Source organism: Montipora foliosa, chromosome 2, assembly GCF_036669935.1.
Source record: "Montipora foliosa isolate CH-2021 chromosome 2, ASM3666993v2, whole genome shotgun sequence".
NCBI lineage: Eukaryota > Metazoa > Cnidaria > Anthozoa > Scleractinia > Acroporidae > Montipora > Montipora foliosa.
The window spans coordinates 55,480,306-55,503,194 of record NC_090870.1 but is presented as its reverse complement, the minus strand read 5'-3'; the positions used below and the strand labels follow the sequence as shown (position 1 = coordinate 55,503,194).

The window sequence follows — 22,889 nt, the reverse complement described above, 5'->3', positions numbered from 1 at the left end:
CGAGGCAAAGCAGGCGGCGGCATACCTCCGGTAACCGGCTTCTATTGAAACCCCTGGCTCATTAATATTTTAATCAAATGTGGGATAACTTTATCTGGTGGGTAACTCACCATCTGACAGTTTCAATCTGAGCAAAGATTTCAATATATTTGCTGACTTAACTGCAAACATGCTCAGTCACTGTAAGCAAACCTTAGCAAAATGAATGTACAAAAACCTGGGTCAACATTAATTTTAATGCGATTTTTATCCGGAAAGTGACCTACCAACTGGATATACTTTTTTTAAACTATAGTCTTGATTTTTTTCTAGGCTAAAAAAGAAACTCTGGCTCGCAGAGAAATCATTTTCAAATATTATTTTCCAGACTGTTAAATTCACCTTTCATTACCCTTATTCCACTGCCAATATTCCACACCTTGAAAAATGAAACACTCCAATAACATAATTATTTCAAATAAAATACGCTAACCTTTATCATTTTTGTTTCAGCTATGGTACCCGTCACCCCCTACCTATTCTCAGTATTGGACTGAAACTAGCTTGCAATGGAGGCTAATGCAGGGAAATACATTAAAAAGCATTTCCATTTGAAAAGATTCCCTGGCATTAGCCTCCATTGCTAGCTAGTTTCAGTTCAATACTGAGAATATGAATATGGTTTATTGTTGGATCGGAGGCTGCTTTAATTTGTCTGATAAACCAACCAACTTGTAGTTTTTAATCTAAGTAACCCTTTGGGTGTGAAATGGTTAACACCCACACAAAACCTCCCCTTCAAACCTAATTTGTCTCTTAGGAGTGCCACCAAAAGATTCTACTTTGTCTAATGCCAAACAATATTATTTTCATTCATGCACAGGAAACCCCTCAGGAGCAAAAACATTAATTAAAATGACTATAAGCCTATAAATATTACTGTATGCAGAGATAAACCATTTTAGAGGTTTCATGCTCATAACTGCACCTAATCTGATGCACACTGATTCTGACATTAAGTGTTCCCCGGCCTTCTCCTCCCCTCTACTGCAACATCACTTGGGCCAATTTAAGAAATATGGGTAATAAATGTCAATAAAGTGTCCCTGACTTTCCTCCTCAGAATGATAGCACTTTTTTCTAAACATATACAGTTGAGATAATGTTAGTCTAAAAATACCTTACCCGTATGTACCTGTTTTGTTGTAAATGAGCAGATGGCATTAACATTTAGATTTAAAGAGAAATTTCCTTGCGCAAACATTAAATCTGCATCTACCGGTAATTAGATGTTAAGGTTAAATCAAGTTCCCCATAACATCCTGTGCTTAACGAAAAAAGCAGTGACATCTGCACAAAAACCTAAGGTCACCCTCAGCGTGCTTTCAACCTTCCAAGAGGGTGGACAGGGTACTGAACAAAAAGTACAACTTCACTGTAAACCAGCCTTTTGAGAAAAAGTTGTAACATCTTTAAAACCATCATTATCCCACCGTTTTAATGTACTGACAAGTTATGTCTGTAGCTGCTTTCCAACATAGCACAACACATTACTCTGTCATGATTAAGTAATAAATTAAAGTACAATCGACTGGGTGAGTGCAGTCCCTAAATGCAAGAAGGACTCTTTAAGATGACACTGATTGAGGCTTAAACAACCCCAGAAAGCAGAAGTCCTCATCTTCTTCTTGACTCTAAAGATGACTTCCATGACTCAGATTGTCGAAACATCGGTCTCTGTCATCTTTTAAACTGTCCTTCTCAAGACTGTGCTCAACCGGATGATTGTACTTCACTTCATAAACTATGATAACTCCTCAATAATATTAAAACCATTTTACATGTATGTTATCACTGTGCCAGAAAGAAAATATATTGAAAACACATAAGCTACTGTATTACTTTGAAATTAAGCATGTTTTAATGTCATGATTGCAAAGCCTGTTTTAAACGTTGCATTTCACATAATGCCAAATCTAATGAAAATGAGAAAAATCTATTGTTTTCACTCATTCATTTTGCATTAGATTCACTCACAGGGCACATGTGAAATGCGGTGTTTGAAACAGACCTAAGGGAGACACCTCTTGAATACAAGCAAAAGCATGCCTTGCAATGTAGCGTCCACAGCATAGAAGTACATTAAATTTTGTGTTGTAAGAAAAGTAGGCCTACATGTACTTATAATAATGGGTGCATTAATGGGAAAACTTAAGAATTATTTTATATGGATAATCGGAATAAATTATGCTAATCGGTAACACTAAGTCTATTTCACGCAAAAATTAATGGTCAACATAAGCATTAATTTTGGACAGCAAATAAATTCAAAGTCCATTGTTTTTTTGTATCCTAAAATGATAGAAAAATGAATTGATTTCACCGATTCCAGCTATGTCATCTTGTGCTTTGCCTACTGTTTCAAGCCCAGGTTGCTCAGAAACCTATAGGTTTTGATACCTCTTAACCAATGATACACTGTACATGTAAGCGCTAACCAGGCTTCGAGCAACCGCCCTCAGGACAACAGCTTCAACCATCATAAGGCCTACTTCTGCTTAAACATTAATAAATTAATATTTTTGCATAAATACACCCACTATGAGAGAATTTCTTTTAGCAACAACAAAATGTTAAATAGTATTACATGTACACCTGTAATTGTGTAGCAAAGCAAGCAGAATGCAATTCACAGATAATTTAGACACACGTTTGGTCTCTGGAAATATTTAAGAACCCTGGGTTTTCTTAGTGGTGCAAATTGAGGAGCATTTTCTAATACAGTAGTTATCTACCCCCTGAAGATAAGAAATGTTGAAACCATTGGTGACACAAAACCAGAATAAAGAAAAGTACCAGTAAATGGATGTATGGAAGTCAGTAATTTCATTGTCTCCAATGTCTGAGATGCAAAATAAATACAATATACAGTCAGATTAAAATTAAAGTAACCCGTACACCCCATGAATCTCAGTATGGGCAATGCCATGGGGGGACAGTTCTCATCCTTAGTGGAGAAACCCATTAGGGTTTCCAAGAGGATTTTTCAAGGGTTGTCTCAGGAGTTTTTAAGCCCCAACAATCTCTGTGTTCATCCAGAAAATACCTAATCATTAATGCTAGACAGTTCAAATCATCACTGGGCACCCCTGTGAGGGGTGAAGGATTATTAGATAGAATCAATGAAATACAATTTACCTTGCAGTGAGATTTCTATATGAAAAATATCAAGCCTTCAGGCATGCATCCTTAGATGAATAAGTTAATGGACGCCAAATTAGTCCTACAAGGTTTTTTGTTCCTTAAAACAAATAATAATATGGCTCCCAAAGCAGTCCTAGCTCAAAATGTTTGATCACTAGTTTTGACAGTCTCGCTGTCTTGTATTTGCAGTGTGACCTTGATGCCTCAATGCCCTTGCTAGTGCCAAAGACAGCTATCAGTAATTAATTAAAAATAATAATTATCATACCACCCAGCACACTGCGATGATCCATGTTAAATGACTTACAAACTGCCCATTCATTTCATTCATGGAAACCACTGCTTTTGATAATGCACAAGACATTACTTACATAAATAAAAATAAGTTATAACTAAGATTCTGGTTGCAACTTTTCACTTGCAATCTTCTCCTTTCTTGCACTTTCAACAGCCTGCACATCTAGAATATATGACTCTAGTGCTTGTGTTACTTTCTTCTGTGCATTGTATTTTTCTTCTAGGCTCTAAAATGATTTAAGGCACAGTAAAAATAAGGATTCAATGAGTGAATGAATGAACTTTTTATAATTTAAGTGTCAAGGGTACATGCATTTAGCCCTTGGATGCTAATTGGAGAGACTACAGAAATCAAATGAATTCAAATTCAAATTCAAATCCTCTGAGAGGGGAAAACTGGAGTACCTGGAGGAAAAACCTCTCGGAATAGAGTACAGAACTGGTGAACAAACTTAACCCACATGGATGCATTGCTGACAGTTACTGTAAGTCTGGGAATTGAACCCAGGTCACAATGGCAGAAGGCTTGCAAGTGCTCTCACCACTGCGCCAGCCCTCCGGGTTCTCCGGATTTCTTCCCTCAGCAAAAACCAGCATACAGCTGATTCCAGCTGGCTGTAAGTTATGCTGCAAGGTCATATATGGACCTTATAGCCGCTGCCAGAGGTGCCATGGTATGATTTCAGTTTGACCTTGTCGAGCTGCATCATTGAGCACTGTACTTTGCGACAACGACAAGTGAGAAAATTTATTAGCTGCAACAGTTTTTCAGAATATCTCTTTATTGACTACATGTAAATTTTAAGCACCCTAGTATAAGCTACACAATCATGTATAACTTACAGCATGGCCTGCAAAGGTGAGGTTAGCAAGATATCCATTACACAACTATTCCTCTCAATGTTTGAATCATGCAACAAAAAATCAAACATTTTAATGATTTTGCAGGTTATACTGTTTGAAAACTTCCAATGAAAATAGTCAATCAGAGGGTGCAGAGCCTTGAAAGAAGAGGAAAGAGCAACGGTGTGTCACAATAGTAAAGGTTGTATATTTTGTGCATTGCAAATTTGAAATAAATGTAAAATAATAATAATCTGGAATAAAATTAAATAAAATGTAACAACAAATATTTCTTCATGAACATTATTAATCTTCTTGTTTTGTGGTGTTCCTTGAATTGATATTCCACCTCTACTGACTTGAAAACCAAAAGACAACCGTAGTATTGCTTTCCCATTGTTTAAACTGTCATCCATTTACAGTAACTCTTACTAACAAAGTTTCTAACAGTACTAGAATTACCAGTACATGAACCCAGGCAATGTTATCGATTAGTGTCTTAATAATTATTATAAAATTATTTGCATCTTCACCTGTATCTTCCCAATACATGTTCCTTTTAATCCCTCTATGAACTTTTTCATATCTCTAATTTCATTATCCTGCAAATTTAAACAGTCAAACTCATTATGCTTTTGATCTTAAAGTAGAGGATTATATCTTGACAAAGGCCCTTTCTTCAAAGACTATTATAAAGAATTAATTAATAATGTGTTTTTGAGGAGAGATTAGACCCCATATAATTATGCATGTCAGAGAACAGACAATGGTACACATAAAAATAGATTAAGTAACCCTAAACCCAAAACATAAAGCAATATCTTTATAACGTTATATTAAACAGATTCAAAGGCATTTTCACTTAATAATGGAAATCATATTCAGTGACCATTGACCAGGGAGAAGTTATTCAAGTATCAAATTTAAGAAGGTTGAAAGGAAGGGAAAATGACAAAGCTGTAAAGTCGGTATCAAGATCTCACAAAAGACATTCTGTAATTGTGCCAGGTTAATGTCAGTTGGGAATAATAATTTTTACTATATGTAGGCTGGAAGACTCAAAGGTCACTCATGTGTGCAGGCGTTTCTGTTGAACTGACCCAGAAATTCCCGTGGTTGCAATTAACAAGGACCTTTTGAAAAGCAGGTACTGTACTGAAGACAGCAACAGACAGTAAGGAATAATTATGAGGAAAGCTCCTGGACACTTGACAACAAAAAATAATGCTAAAGAAAGATACAGAGGGGACAGTGCATCCTGTCAGCCAGTGGGCATGGTCCGATGTCAAGTAGTGTTTCCTACACTGTACATGAGCAGTAATGCAACTAACAGGTCAAAAACCTTGACCATAAGATGATGAAATTTCTATTTTCACAATCAATACCTTGTTGGAAACCACTGTCTCCACATCAGCTAGTTTGGAAGTCAATGCCTCTAATTCAGCCTTCTGCCATTTCACTGTTTGCTTAGCAACTGCTCAAAAACACAACAACAACACTTGTCACAGCTTAAAAATTTTGCTCAGGCTTTGCATGTAACCAACTTAAAGTGTATCAACGACAGAGATATGATTTTAAAATTTTAACCCTTTGACAGCTAAACCAGCCAAAACCTGCCAGACTTAGTATTTTACTCTGTCTAATGCCAGACGATTTTATTTGTCAATGGGGAACCCCCAGGAGTCAATGAGATAATAATTACTGTAACAGTCATTTTTAGTGAATAAAGGGTGAAATACAGTACTGTACTTCTTCTGTCTAATTTCATCCCCTTTTCAACAATTTTTTTTCAACAAGCTGCAACAGTAGCCTACATTGTATTTCCTGCATTTCAATTTGCCTCCATGCATCTCAGTGAACAGTCTACATGAGAACCCAATTGCCGTAAATACTCATGTATGAGTCACACTCGTGCATAAGCCGCACTCCCAACTTTCAAGCATGATTTTGGGAAAAATAAGAACACCAAAAAAAGCACTCTTATGAAAAAGTGTGTTTGTGCTTTTGCAGCGACATTAATAAGTTAATCAACTCTGAAAATACATTTTAATTTAATAGCTTCTTTTTAATCAATTTCCCTATTCCCTGTGACTGACAAGAAATGTCTTCACTGCTAAAGCCCACAGTTGAAATGAAAATGATAGAATTTGCACGAAAAAAGCACGCAGGAGAGCGATGCAAACAATTAAATTTTGCTTGGTAACCACACAGTCATTTAACGAGGGAAGTCTGGACATGGAAATGAAACGTTTGCTTTTGCATCAGCTGTGCGTGGATATCATACATGTATTAATTTATCAAAATGTATGGAAGCCATCGATCGGAGAAGAAACACAATGTTCAAAATGGTCGGCCATTTGCCTTGCGAGTTCTCCCGCAGAGCGTGGTATTTTCTTGCACATAGTGGAGAAATCAGTGTTGAGGTGATCGGTTATAAACAACATTGTAAACAGCTAGCAGACGAATGGAGATTCCATGCCAGTTAGAGTTTAACTACTCAAACAAAGTGCAAATGAAACACTTGAAAGAACTACTTGCAAGAAAGATTCGGGTTTACACTGTAGAACCTGAAGATGCAAACAAACGGCTCCTTTAAATTTGGGAGCCACCACTTCTAAATCCAAGAATTAATGGTTTTGAACCTATGTAGTCTCGCTTTGATACGGTCTCTGTCTCAGACAGACAACAGTTGGAAATGGACCATGAAGTAATGCATGGTTAGCAATCTTAACTTGGCCAAAACTGAACAAACCGAAAAACGAAACAAAATGCTGCCAAAAACTAAAACACTTTGCTTTGCAAACAGCAAGTCAATCATAAGATGCAGGTACTGACAGTTACAGTATCTGGGAAAAAATCTAAGCCACTTTTTCAAAGTAGCTTCCAGAGTTATTAACAACATACCTGTTAATTCTCTGTGGCAGGTTTTTAAGTGCATCGAGCTTTCAGGGTGTTGAGCTTCTGTGAGTCTCAATTTTTTTATAGTGTCTTTGTGTTGTTGATTTATTTCACCCAACAAAAGTACCTCTTTGACAAGATGATTTACCTGCATAATGTTAAAAAATACCAGAAATTAATCTCTTTCCTTAAGTTATCCTCCCTCATGCTAAAAATTAAAATTAAAATTGTACGAATTGTAAATAAATGTAAATTGTGATTGAAAATTGTAAAAAATTTGAAAATTTGGGAAAATGATGCAATTTTCACAAATTGTAATAATTGTAAATAATTTGCAATTGTAAATTTTATGGATTGTAATATTATACAATGTACCAGTAAAAATAAGACAGTTTTTTAAGAGAAAAGTAAATTAAACCAAAACTGACCCTGATCAAAATAATGAGCCAGTACAAAAACTACAGAAAGGATACAAATGAAACAATTTTAATTAACAAGGGTTTCACTGACGTTTTGGCGTTGAGCATCATCAAAATTCTTTTCAACAAGATGTAATAAAAATTATTATTATTGTAAATTACGTAGGAAAGGAGAAAACAACCTAGCGAAATGTTTGAAAATTCTGCAAAAGCATTATTTTTAATAGAAAAGAAAAATCACTTTTAAATTTCCAAGGTGAAACCCAGAACACGTTATGGTAGTGCCATTGCTCTGACAAAAATACAAAATTAATTAAATAATAGTTCAGTACGACAACCGAAACATAAATCACAATAAATATCAGTTCTTGATATTATTCAAAATGGTATGGACTGGAAAATTTGAATTTAAAAGGCAATCAGAATTTGAGGTTAAAAAATTTTCTTCGAAAAATTTTTCCAACAAATTTCATTGTACACTTCATTTTGTGTAGGGGGTTGGAAGTTTAAAAATCCACGTCCAACCTACGTTTGTATGGTTTTAGGTACATGTACACTTTAAACTTAGCACATTACCATGATAAGAGTTAAACCTGTTACACACACTGTACAAATTCCACCTACATGTAGATATCTCTTGTTCTTTTAAGGCTTACCCACACTTTCAATAATATTAAACTCAACCAATGCCAAAAAGATGTAACAAAGCAATTATTACCTGTTTGGTCAGGTGATCTTTTTCTGACGACTCAACTTTAAGTCGCTCTAACTCGTTTTCTAATGTGAAGATTTTTGCTTTCAACTGATGCACTTCCTGTTTAAATTGAGAAGAGAATTTAATAAACTTCCGTACGAAAGTGTACAACAAAATAATTCAAACTACAGTTAAGTGAACAATAGTCACTTACCACATGTTTTAAATCATAATCTCTTTGTTGAGTTTCAAATTTCTCAAGGAGTTCCTTTTCTTTGTACTTCAATTGGGCATTCTCATTTAACAAATTCCTAAAGAAAAATAAAGGGGGAGAAACTTAAAATTTGGTAAAATGAGAAAAAGACAGAAATTCAATGTGCATAAAATTATAATTGAAATGTTTAATTAAATTTAATTGCAGAAAAAAAATCAATCTCACTGAAGTTCAATCCTTTGGTGGTTTTCCCAACCTGAAGTAAGGGATTTGTATTTCCTGGAAAAAGTACATGTGATAAACAAAGCATTAATTTTGTGAAACAAGGAAAGAGTGAAGGAAATAAAGAAAAAAGAATTATTCGTTTGCAGGGCTCAAGCCATGTATCAAGGGGAATCTACCTTAATTAATATCTGATCAATCTTTTCTGATAAAAAAAAAAAATGACTAGAATCTTCACTACAATAATATCTGATAACAGAGAATGCAACAAGAAATGATTATTGAACATTCTGGTTAACTAAACCTGCTCTCTTCCATTTGTTGGTTGAGTGCCTCAGTCAATTCTCTCATCTTGTCCTCCTGAAGCCTCAGTTGGTCTTTCTGTTATCAAAACAATCAAGGCAGGTGAAAACATAACCCCTCTTTGCGCAGAGTGATACTAATGTGGATGTCGTCGACACTTGGGATGGCGCAGGGGTGACATCACTTGCCTCCCCCCAATATGGCCAAGGCTCGGGTTATGATGATGATGATGATGATGATGATGATGATGATGATGATGATTATTGTGGATTCAGTACCAGGTTTTCCAAAAGTTGGATCCGGGTTATCTTCTTGGGGGCCAGGCAACAAGTTGCCGAAGGAAACCCAAATTTTATCAAGGCTTTTATCGCTCCAGAACCTTTCTCAGAATTCTTCCTGTGCCAAGGAGAGCGGTTTTTTGAATTAGTTCTATAGAAGTGTTAGTGCCAATGCACTTTAACTTGCTTTCAAGCCTTTTTGGATCTGCTCCCAGTGCCTCAATTACTACTGGAAGCACCTGAGTTCGGACACTTCACATTTTTTCTGAATCTCTTGTGATATTATTATTATTATTATTATTATTATTATTATTATTATTATTATTATTATTTTAATTCATGCAAAATGACTACATGACAAAAGGCTCATAATAATCAGTTACCGGTAACTCCATCTGTTTTCAAGCTAATTTATTCCCAAGAGTTACACTTTTAGATCCAACTTTAACATTGTAACATACTGATAAACAAATTAAAACAAAATGTAAAATTAATGTAAGTCCACAGATTTACATTGTATGACATTTTTGTACGTACATGTATCTTATTTACATGCAACTACTCTATCAAAGGCATGGACAAGGCAAATGGCTTATGACATGCTGTTGGAGAAATCTGTTCCTCCCATTATAGCATTTACTAAAATTGAGCAAAAATGACACTATTTCATTTTCCAAGTATCAAGATCTTGTTATAAGCCAGGTAGATCAGACTGCAAGCATCCAAAAAAATTTTCTTTTGGAAAAAAAAAAAGTCAAAACAAACTTTTAGACATAGAACTTTCGCCTAACAAAATTAATTGTTTAACTCCCACTGTATGGGTGGCTTGCTACATGTATGTATTTCTATAAATATTGAATGCAAGGTTAAAAAGACTCAGACTAATATCTCATAAACAAAATTAATTTACATGTATTACAAATTACAAACGAAGGCATCCTCCGGTTTTAAGTCTCTTAAGAGAAAAACAGGCAAAAATTAACGACATCAAAATCAATAATATTATTTTCATTCATACTTTACTGTTTAACCATTAATTTTTTATCAAATTTATTTACACTTAGCTCTTGAAAATAACCCCACCTGATCTGTACATCCCATGACTAGCACTGAACAAGCCATAATTAGTGACAATTCAGAAATGTGGCCCAAAATTCAGTTAATGTATCTTGCAATGAAATGAAACTACATGGGATCATACATTCAACCTTAGGCTAAAATATCTTACTACAAACACAAGACCATACAGCGGTCTCAGGTGACCTAAATGTGTTTTAAAAGTGAACTATCACTAAAGAGTCATATGATACTGGTACCAGCATGTGACCTTTGTCTGATTTGTACTTAGAATGAAAAGTCATTCAGATATTTTGGTCACACACTCCAACTTCTTTTTACTTTTATACTATCATAATATTAAAATTAATGTCTTGAATTTTCACGTTCATAACATGGCATAAGGCCTAAACGTAAAAAAAAACTATAATTTACTTGCAATAACAAACTGGGCTTTTTCAGGACTGTTATATTCTTACTGTAACAATGTACCGGTAGTTGCTGTAAGTGTACCATCATAACCACTGAAGTCTGAAACAAACTAAGTGATTACAAGTACATGTACTTGTGGAGGAAAAATCAAACCAGACAACTTCTTCTGCAATATGACCCCTAAGTCTTATGACTCTTAAAGTACATTCTAAATGGGTGTCACATGACTTTAATTTTCACTAACTTCCATTTTACATGTAAGTATAACATTTTACTGAAAAACCAAAAAGCAAGGCTGATTGAATGGTAAAGGAATAATTATGTCATAATATTATTTAACATAGTAACATTTTACTGAACATATTTATTCATAAGTTGATGTCCTTCTGGGGTTATCTTCCAAGGCTCAATAATTGCCTTATATTTTTCAATCTTTCATGGAAAATAACAGAATATTGGATGTGAGCTTAAGATCTAATACCTTTTTTCAGGCAGCTTTATAGAGAATATTAATTTATCATTTTATTTTACTACAATTAATTTAAATTTTCTTAATGCACAAATTGCATGTAATTATTGTAAAGTGCTTTTGATCATTTTTAACTAGTTATCAACAATTATTATGGTATTAAGGCTTTTAAAATAAAATTGTCCAACAATGAAAATAATTACTCGGCATACTGTCTGTCACTGAACATTGTGCGACTACAATTCAAATGACATTCAAAAACCAAGAAGCCTTCTCTAGCTGTACTCTTGGAAACTCTTTCTCAGCACTATTATTCAGTTCACAAGTCTAAAGGACACAAACAAATTAACTTACAGTGGCTTGTAATTCTTCCTGATACTGCACAGCTTTGAAAGTCTTTCCAATGAGTCTTCTGTTACGGATGGCATGCAGATCACACTTGTGTCGCTCAAACAATAACTGGTTGTGCAATAATTTGACTTGTCCTCTCAGAATCTCAACTTCGTCAACTGGAGGTTTACCTACATTCACATGATGGCAACTTTATAAACAAGCAGACTAAGAAGTTTTAATCAACTTACTATTCCTCTTTTAAGTACGGCCAATCAAAAACAGTTGAAAGACTACATGTATATGTATAAAATTGGCCAATTGCTACATTGGATAGTACATACCACGGGTGACTGACTTTTAGTGAAACCCCTGCTACAAGTTGTGAAATGTACATAAGGTAGTCCATTAAGCACAGAGCTGCATAGGTGTTTCTTGGATAACTTTTCATTATACAAGCACCAATTCCGTAAGTCGTCATTAACACAAAAATTCGCTAATTCAACTCATAAAATAATAACTTACACGTACATGTATGAAGGAAAATCATAGGTACATGTATTATGCTAATGAGTCAAAAATTATTTTAAACAAAGATTACCTCAAATAAAATTCTATATTAATTTTTGTTCTTAATAAAACAGCTTGAAATGTTTTTTATCATTACCTCCAAAGTGTGTCCAGCATGTCCCGGCTTGGCTAACAAGAGGGACTCTGTAGGATAAAAAAATCCAATTACTGAACAGAATCTCTATCATAAGTTTCCCTGACAACTGCAAGACTAATATACATGTAGCAGATTTAGTTACAAAATCATTTCTGTCAAATTTTAAAAGCAATAATTTTGAGTGTTACAAGTAACTCGGTTAGTGCGTGGCTTTCGGAATAAGAGGTCCCGGTTCGATCTTCCGTGACTTCAACATCTGTTTCCACTTTCCTCTGATCCGTGTAGCTACATGTATAGCTTTAAATATCCATAAAATAGAGCACAGACAGAGAGAGCGGGGTAAAGGGTTTCCATTGATACCAGTTTCGTAACTGAAGGAACTACCAACGTTGAATAAAGTGACTTTACTTTACTTTACTAAAAATGTTTTTAATTCTATTTTACGTATAACTATCAAAACTCATAACAACTCTTACAATTCATTACCTACCGTGTTACCATGTATTGGTTTATTGAAATACATGTAGGATCTCATTCAATATACTCTAAATTGTGTGACAAATAGTTCGAGTTGCCTTCACTGTTTTTCTGTAATTTCATTGGAATGCTCATTTTCCAATGCATAGGGTGGCCTACATGCATTTGTTGTAGTTCATTTTTTCCCCTCTGATTTGAATTTTTTCAAACTACATGTAGTTTGTTTTTTTCAAACCAGTTAAAAATTTAATTTTTTTTTTTTTCAAACCAGTTAAAATTTTTTTAACTGGTTTCATTTTGTTAAAACACCACCAGCATAAGAGGGACCTACCTGGAATGTTGTGGGGGGGGGAGGGGGGGATGTGTAAAGGAAGGGTGGGGTCAGATAAAGTCTCTTTGAGACCCACTACAAAACCACACCCCTGTTTCTTAACTATGCCCCCCTGTTGATAAGAGAAAAAAAGTTCCAAAAAAAATCGCTTTGAATTGAGACTGGCTTGTCTGGGTAAGACTGTCTTATTAATTGTGTTGAAGAGACTTCTCTGGTTTTGAATGCATGACATGCAATGGAAATGCACCAGAACTAAATGATAATGCTTTTCTTGGCAAAAATGTACCATGAACTACATTGTATACTATCATTACCCAGATATGTCCAGAATTGCAAGTACAGTAACTGCCAGGATGCATGCTGATTTCAATAAAGGTCACAAAGTGTCCTCCTGCCCTTCATTCCAACTTTACATTCAAAACAGCTCAAGCGTTCCTCTAACAAGCGGATTAACAAGTTCATTATGATCGCAAATTTGATTTAAGCAATCATATCAATCTGTTCATCTGATGAATAATGCAAAAAATTTTCAAATCAAGCCTCAGTTCAAAACCCCGAATTTTGATTCAAATACTGCTACACATGTAGCTTCAGGTACCAGGCTGGCATGGGAATTTCACAGATTTACTGATTTGCATAATCTGTCAAGCAATGGTCATTTCACTCTAGCAACATCACCTTTCTGTAATCTTACCAGTAACGTCAAACTTGAGACTTATAAGTTTCGAATTTAAGATTGGACAGAGTTAAATGAATTTAAAAAGAAAAGCAAATCACGCTGTCTTGTTACAACCTTGGCAGATTATGCAATTTGTTACACCTGTCAGATTCTCATGCCCTCCTGGCACCGAAAGCGAGCAATAATCCAATCAAAATTCAAGTTCGGAACTGAGGCTTGATTTGAATTTTGCATCATTCATCTGATGACCAGACTACATGTATTGAATTGATCGCTGAAATCAAATTTGCAATAAGGTCCAACTCATTAATCCACTAGTCAGATGATCGCTTGAGCTGTTTTAACTGTATCATCACTTGTGTTTTGGAATACAATTAACAATTAACATCACAAAGTGTCCTCCAAATGATGGTCATAATGTGAAGATGAACAGCTGCACTTACTGTACCCTACCTTCAACATAATGCTACATGTAACGTACCCATACTGTACCTTATTGTAGGTAGCAAAATGCTTAGACTTAAAGGGACACTTTGTGTTGGATGTCAAAATTAGGCGCACATCTACAATTATAATAACCTGCACTTCTCAAACAAACCAGACATTACCTTGAAAGTTCACCATGGTGTATGCTGCTTCCTGTCTTGAGGTAGTTATCAAGGATTTCTACCGGGCTAGCCCTGCATGACATTGCACTGAACTGAGGTCTGGAGAAGCTTGGTTCATCACTTTCTGCATTGAAGTTGCTACAATCCAGCTCACCTCTTATCCAATGAAGCAGCTGAGGAAAACCAGCAAAAACGTCACTAGTAACAAAGCCATGATGGTTCGGCTGTGAAGCAGGAATTGTGGCTTGACATTTGGACAAGTCACATGATGCATCCGAGGATGCTACACTAGTTTCCTTTTTACTAGCCTCTGAATGACATTGGCCTTTGTCCAAACTTATCGTACTACCTAGCTCATCTTCAAGTTGGGTGCTACTAATCAAGCCATCATTTTCACAACAAGATTGCACCATTACTTCATGGGATACATCGATCTCTTTGCTTGAACAAGTATTTTCTGGTAACAGTTTATATTCATCAGCCAAGTTTGGAGATGTTCCAGCATCTAGAGTTTGACCAGCCATTGCTGTCAGAGGTCCAGACAAAAAACCTGCATTTGTCTCAACAGATCTGGCATCCTGAGGCTTAAACTGATTCACTTCCAGTGGATAATCCCCTTCCTCACTTGAGTCTCTAAATTCCTCTTTTGGCAGTACATTAAAAGTACCACTGTCAAATTTTTCCGAACTAGTTGTCTGAATGCTACCCTTCGTTTCTTCACCAAGGGCTTCAAAACTCATTATAGAACTTGTGTGCGAGACATTGCTCATTTCGTGGCTTGTTTCCACGGCACTTTCAATTTTTCCATCTTCCTGACATTTGTTTGGTGTTGATGACTGGTGTTCCATAATGGCAGCAGGAGCTGACTTGTGATTTTGCTGACTTTGCAAGGTCAGTGCAGAGAACAGGGCTCTTGCTAGCTGCCCTTCCTGACTAGCAGCTGCCTTGCTACCCTTGAGTAAAGATGCTCGGTCATTATAAATTCCTGCAATTGATCCAATCTTTCCTCTACTCCCTGAAATAGATGGCGAACTGGAGTAGCTTGGTGGATATGCTACATCACCTTCCAATGATGCTGTGGGGGACTGTCCTGGGGTATACACACCAGCTGGTGTACTGCAGTGGGAATGAATATTACATGTGAGTGATGATGTCAAATCAGGATTACTTGTTGAGGGAGACATCCGTGAGGAAGGTGGAGTGTTCAACTGACACAATCCCGATGTACTCCACCCTGACGCAATCTCAGTTGAAGAAACCACAGGCAAACTACAGGAATCAGTGCCACTGTCACCGCTTTGCAAGGATTTGCCAGTCTGTGTGGCTGAATCAGACATTCGGCGCTCCTTTATCTTTTCCAACCCCAGTCCTTCACTATCGCACGATGCAGTAAGGATAGAAGTAATAGATTTATCAGCAAACAGTTCTTGACAGCTATGCTTGTGCATTGATGAAGACAGGAAATTTCCCTTTTCTTGTATTCTGTCAATAGGATCTAAAGAGACTTTCATGCATTCTATGACAATGTCGTGTGCCTCTTTCTGTTTCCACCTGAGGGAAAAATAACAAAAATACAATGTATTAACCCTGAATATTTGGCACAGGCATGTACCACTCATGCCTTTCTACCTAGAAAAACCATCCCTACCCATTATAACAGTTAACTCTCTCCAAAGTAGAGCAGCTTGCGCATAAGTAAACCAAAATGTACAAATCTAACAAGTGGAAAATATAGCATTTATAAACTTCCACATTGTCGTAACCCTGCCACTCCAATGTCTGGCATGAGAAGTACAGTTTCTTTTAGAAATTTGCACGAGATGTCTACTGCCCCCTTCATCAAGGTGTCAGTAGGGAGTACTTGTAATCTAAACGAAACATTATGCATGGACTATTGGGCTGTGATCAGTTAACTTTGTCTGCGTTAGAGAAGTGCCCGCCGAAAGGGTGCCTGCATACAGTGTACATGTGTAGAGACAGAGAACTGCACTATAAGAAGTCTACTTAATTAAGAGAAATAATACGAAACAGAAATTAAAATAATTTTATTATCACACTACATTAATTAATTTTTTCAATAGTTTTAGCTTCAATAATTTGAGCACATTAGTCCTGCACAAACCTGTGTTTATCAGTCTCTGTTTGTGCTGTCTCTGTGATGACACAAGGATGCACTCGCACATACTCCAGCATGGGCTGTAAAATTTAACATAATTATAAAGTTCAAGTTACAATTTCCATTGTCAAAATATGACCACAACTGTTGGTGATGAGTATGGCTATGAAATTTGAAAAGAAGTACTCATACATTACAGTACACCCCTCTAAGAGTGACACTCAAACATTAAAAACTTTCTAGACTAACACAACATGATTTTACTCATCAACGCAGAGCCTCCTACTGTAGATGACAACATCTACGTACATGTAAGTCCACTCAAAAAACTATAATTTCCCTTTAACCCATTGACTCAAGGGGAGTAAGAGTTTACTCTGTCTAACACCAGTTGATTTTACTCGTCAACCGGGGGAGCCCTAGGGCATCCAAGGCGTCAATCGGTTAAGCAATGGAAAATTAATTTAGCTTACTTTGACGTAGTCTTGAAAAATGCCTTTTTTGGATGGTTCATTATTTAGAGTTCTGAGGTACATCAAGAAGTTGTTTGGGTACATTGCATAAAGTCGGTGGAAAAACATGTACACTGCAACATGTAAGTGAAGGAGATACACTTCAGGTGCATTACCTGGAGATGGAAACAAAAAAAAAACTGGTGATAATTTTCAATCAGGAGGGGAAACTTAGTGGTGTGTACAACAAACCATACACTGTACATGATCCACTGTTCTTGAAATAAAGAGATTTGGTACAAAGAAATGCTGTATGAAAACAAAGGAAAACCCGAAAGTGAAAGTGCCATTATAGTATTTAACATGGCACTTGCTCACCTCAAGAAAGCAGCCTGGCCCTGGGATTAGGGTGTTAGATTGGTTCAGTTACCATTGACTGGCCTTGCCCTTACATGTAGATACATGTATTCAGAATTCATCTAACCAGCTTTCCTGGGGTTGTCCAAAAAGGGGCAGAAGGCCGGGGATTTTAAAGTTTAAGTGCTGTCTTTACAGTGCATGATTTCCCATGTATGTAACCCATCAGAGTGCAAGCCCTAAAAATGAAATTAGACCTATGACTCTTCAGTTACATTACCATCCCTTTATCAACCGACCTATAAGGCCAGACAGGAGGGGGGTGGGTATTCATTTGGTCACCCACACTCACAGGTGAACGGGCAACTGTTAGGCAGCAACCATGCCACCCCAACACAAAACTGGAAAAATAAACTGCACAATTTTTAAAACCATACATGTGTACCATAAGTTCTCACTAAAACAAATATTGTAGATCAAACTCAAACAAGCAAGCCAGCAATTTGACCACCTTTTCATCTTGCTTTGGACAACTCATTTGATAAGTCTGACATACCAAGATCATACCTTGACCATGTGCTCGATATGATGACAACCTGGTGAATATCTCAAACAATTCTGGAAGCCAAGGACCAATGGAGACTGGAACCATGGGTAACATGGTGGTAATAATTAAGACAGCACTTTCTAAAACTACAGCATCGGTGTCAACCTGCAACGAAAAAAATTCAAATAATAATTATACAAGAGAAGGTGCTTCTTAAAGAATCCTACTGTACATAACCAAAACAATGATGCTACCGTAACTAGTGCTTAATACTACACTCTTACACGGTGGTCACTAAGTGCCAGCTGCCGCAGAAACTAGCCAACTGAGAAAGAGGTTATCGTTGGCTGGATTTTGGCCAATGATCACTTTGTAAAGAGCAACTAACAGTTTTAAGGGGATGCATGCACAACCACTTGAATATTGAATCATACTGTCTCAATGAAAAGGTCTGAAAAAACTCCCGACTGCCTTGAATATCATCACTAAAAGTCACTACAACAAGTAAACTAAATGACATAAAATCTTGTTTTAGCACTTGTTTGCCATGTCCTCCTTCCTTGCTTCACGTAAAATCAGGATTGTTTCTATTTTCAAGGGGGACACATTGTCTAAGTACTTGGTAATCAAGCCCCTGTTTACTTACCTTCAAACACTTAAGCAAAGTATCAAAGAGCGGTGTCTTGATGATCTTGTGTAACCAAGATGGCTGTGAAAGATGAATTGTCATAAAATTCCCTCAAATTACCAGATAGAGTATATTGTTTAGAAATTTGTTACATCCACGGTCTTACTGTGAAATTGCCTCCAGGTAGATGGTAATTCCATCAATAACTACATTGTTTCAACTATAAGAACTATATTGTTTTGACTAAGAACTACAATAAGGGTACATGCAGCAAGGGTTTGTTTTTAAAGACGAAAATGACAAGCTCTTTGGAAAGCTTCCACCATTCAAAATGCAGGAGAGGAATAAATTGTGGGGTAAAGTTAGTATCAACAAAGGCAAACCTTGAATATCGCCCCAGAAGTGATTTTCAACCACAACTCAAATGCCCCACCTCTTGAGACCAAATTAAGGATTTTCAGCTTACTAGCATATAAACTTGATCTCTCTCAAGCTTCATCTTTTTTCAACTAAACAGATTCACATTATTCTTGTTCTTCAAATGTCAGCCCTAAACTCTGCCACAGGCTTACACTGGGCAAGCACTTGAACAAGTGACGTTACATGTTCGATCTACTTCTCTTCCTTTTAGTTACAATATTAACTTGTAATTTAGGGATGATACTGGAGACAAAACTGTTACCACTGTGTAACAAAAGCAAGTAAATCTCCCCACATCACATCAACAATCACACCACATCACCTCATAAATATTTGAACCTTGTAACACTTACTCCACACTTGTACAATGCATGCCAATAGATTAAAATAATGTAAATTGCATTATATTGTTCATCTAAAAAGTAGATAGAAAATAGCATAAGGAAATGAAAACACATTTTTAGCCTATTAACGGTGCAAACTGAGTTTCACTAACAAACAAAGAAATATGCGTATAACTAATTGGACAAGGTACAGTATAGTAACGAGAGCTGGCAGTCGTAAGTTGAATCTGTGAGTATTGTTGAAGTACTCAACAAGACTGCGCAAGCCTCGAAGATATAAGAAATGAGCTTATTCACGAGCAGAAAGACACGTGATGAATTAAATGAAAGGTCAACAGGTTTACAAACAATAAACAAAATATATTTGGGAAGCTTAGAGTGGGCGGGTTAAGTGAAACACGATTAAACACGTGCGCATTTTACTGTAAAAGCACAAAAAACACGAAATTCTTCAACACGATAATCTAGATTTCATTGAATTCTAACCCCAAACTAATTCCGTCGAGCTAATACGTTACATGAAACAGGCGTTTTATCAGTAATAAGATATATATTCATTGAATGATATGACAAGCTTGCCTACCTGTTTGCGAACAATATGTCCCAGAAGTGTCAAAGTGACCAAACGAGTTGTCCTGTGTTTAAGTGAATCGTTCATTTTCTCAAAAAGTGCCTTTGGATGAAATAAAAAAGGAAATTTTAGCAAACGCTAAAGGCAGTTTATTTAGAGAGAGTATTAGGTATCTTCTCTCGGTGTCAAAACCTGATACCTGTGCGCGAGCCTCATGGATTCCACTTAATATCTGCAGACATGCTGGCGAGCGTGTTTTTAAATAATACTCCACCATGGCATGCAGCAATCCAGGATCGCGAGATGAATGAAGATTTTCGTGTATCAAGGCTTTAGTCTCCTCTACTGTCTTTATGTTATCTGCGTCCAGCAGGCAAAACAAGTCTCTCTGATTCGATGCAGACGAGGTCTCCGTAGCCGAGGTCATTGTCCACTAGAGCACTTCTTGCACGTTCTGTAAGAGTGTTATGGAAAGTAAATAACGATAAGTCATCGCTCAACGAAGCAACAATTTGGTTGCCTTCATTCATGGCCGACAAATGCAACAAATTGCAGCACGTAGTCTCAAGCATAGTTCGTCCTCCGCCATTTTTTGTTTAATTTTTTCTGAATCACGTGCTGACCGTGCATAGGTTTTAGTAAAAAGCCGCTGTTTCGCGTGGGCGTTTCTTATTGATGGGGTTCTCCCTGAGGGGACATTCTACGCATGTGCGAAAGACCTTGTTCTAACGAATGTTTTCAGACTCAAAATCCTCTGAAGGGGTATTTAACTATAATCTACCTTGATATACCTCTCTCTCATAGAATCTAATTTGAATCCGATCATAAAAGAGAAATAAGCGAAGTACATGATCTTAATTGAGAATTTCAAACTGATATAAAATATGTAAATAAAAAAGGCTACTTTAAGATTAACAAACGACCCAGAAATCGTAGTAAAAGAACTATTTTAAAAGTGTAAACGATTTTTTTCCGATTGCCGCTGAGACTTCAACACTGTCGATATCAAAGCAAGGCTTGACTTTCGTTTGCCCTGATTCCCCTCGAACAAAGCACTGCTGATCGTAGTAATTTGAATGATAACTTCACTCTCAGCCAATGTATCACTATACGATACTCCAGCAGCTTCATGATCAGTCACAGACAATTTCGGTGCAAGTTCAGCTTTGGAGCCCGACGCAAGTAGTAAACCGTTTTCAACCGATCGCGAGCTAGTGAAAACGAAATTCTAAACATTTGAGAAAGTCCTTCTCTATCATTTCCCCCGTGTGCTTGCGACCATTTGATGACTTAATGGCGCGTTGGATGATTTAATTGCTAAAAGATGAAATAAATATCTTATCAACCTTGTTGCTGCAAACAAGCTGTTCGGCAAGTGCAAACAGTTGCGCTTTCCTGAGCACATAAACAAGACTGCCGTGCTGGCGAATGATATCGGGCGGTATTTCGTACGCAAAATAGAGCGCATTCGCACGGAAATAGACTCTATCCATGCATCTTCATCCACAAGATCAAGATCTTGTACCTCCAGACGGTGTTAAGAACAGAACGCTAAATTCTTTTAACAACCTGAGTGAGCGCAATGTTAGTGACTTGATTAACAATTCTGCGAAGAAGTCTTGTGTCCTGGATCCGATGCCCACTTGTCTGATCTATGACTCTCTTGACGTGTTGCTGCCGGTAATAACTAAAATGGTGAACGCATCCCTGTCTACGGGGCACTTCCCGGATGAAAGGAAGGAAGCTCTTGTGAGCCCTTTAGTGAAAAAAGGTGCGAAGGACTCTGGTCACAAAAACCTACGACCAGTGAGCAATCTGCAATTTGTTTCGAAGATCACTGAGAGAGCGGTTTTCAACCACGTAACAGAAAATGGACTGTTTCCAGAATTACAATCGGCGTACAGAAGAGCACATAGTACAGAGCCGGCAGCCCGGCACTGTTGAAAATTGTTGACGACATTCTACTAAATATGAATAGCCAACATGTGTCTTTGCTAGTTCTCCTGGACTTAAGTGCCTCATTTGACACGGTGGACCATAATATCCTTCTTCGCCGTTTTGAGACCTCATTTGGCGTCACCGGCGATGCTCTCAAATGGTTCGACTCTTATTTGTCTGGTCGGACCCAACGCGTCACTGTCGACGGGAAACTGTCAGAAAGATGTCATCTGTCTTTTGGTGTGCCACAGGGATCGTGTCTTGGTCCTCTTCTTTTTTTCTGTTTATGCTAGCAAGCTTTTTGAAGAAATAAAGTCTCATCTACCCCACGCCCATGCATACGCTGACGACACCCAATTATACCTCTCGTTCAAACCAGACAGTGTGGCCAGTGATACGGAGGCCAGGTTTGCCGTGGAGCAGTACATCAGGGCCGTCACAGAGCGTGGATGGTTGTTGATAAGCTCAAGCTTAACGACGAAAAGACGGACTTCATGCTAATTATAATCGGGACTCACCAACAGCTCTCCAAAGTACGAACCGATAGTCTCTTAGATACCGGAACTGTCGTGTCGTCTGTAAGCGAAGCTCGAAATCTCGGTGTCTGGTTTGACTCTAAGTTTCACATATAAACAAGACATGTCAGTCAGCGTTTTACTATATTTACAATATAAGACGTATACGTAAATTGTTATCATTTGAAGTTGCTAAGACGTTAGTTCAAGCATTAGTCATTAGCCGCCTAGATTACTGCAACTCAGTTCTATATGGTATACCGGCTATCCACACGAATAAACTACAGCGAGTACTGAAACGCCGCCGCGAGACTTCTCACAAACAAGCTACGCTACTCACACATCACTCCAGTCATGGTAGACCTCCATTGGCTGCCTGTAAAATTTAGAATAATTTTTAAAGTTATTTTATTTACTTTCAAGGCTGTGCATGGTACTGCGCCTACGTATATTACTAGTCTTTTATCTTTTAAACAATCTAGGTATAATCTTAGGTCTGTTGGCAACAATTATGCAACATCCTAGCAAGGCCCGAAAACGACTGGGGACAGAGCCTTCGCGGTTGCTGCTCCACTCTTATGGAATGCACCACCACTCAGTC

At 37.1% G+C, this 22,889-nt stretch overlaps 1 protein-coding gene across 1 annotated transcript; it reads right to left on the bottom strand.

Moving 5' to 3' along the window:
• Nucleotides 1-1,474: 1,474 nt before the first annotated feature.
• Nucleotides 1,475-20,433, bottom strand: LOC137993618 (hamartin-like). Its single transcript, XM_068839573.1, has 17 exons — nt 20,035-20,433; nt 19,848-19,937; nt 18,519-18,581; nt 17,893-18,037; nt 16,990-17,144; nt 16,523-16,596; nt 14,401-15,951; nt 12,306-12,352; nt 11,663-11,829; nt 9,075-9,151; nt 8,774-8,827; nt 8,549-8,645; nt 8,359-8,454; nt 7,228-7,369; nt 5,709-5,797; nt 4,857-4,925; nt 1,475-3,707 (listed from the first exon to the last, which is right to left on the bottom strand). Exons 1-17 carry the CDS (start codon nt 20,260-20,262, stop codon nt 3,576-3,578), a joined length of 3,276 nt encoding a protein of 1,091 aa, XP_068695674.1. The 5' UTR covers nt 20,263-20,433; the 3' UTR covers nt 1,475-3,575.
• Between the last annotated feature and the right edge of the window lie 2,456 nt (nt 20,434-22,889).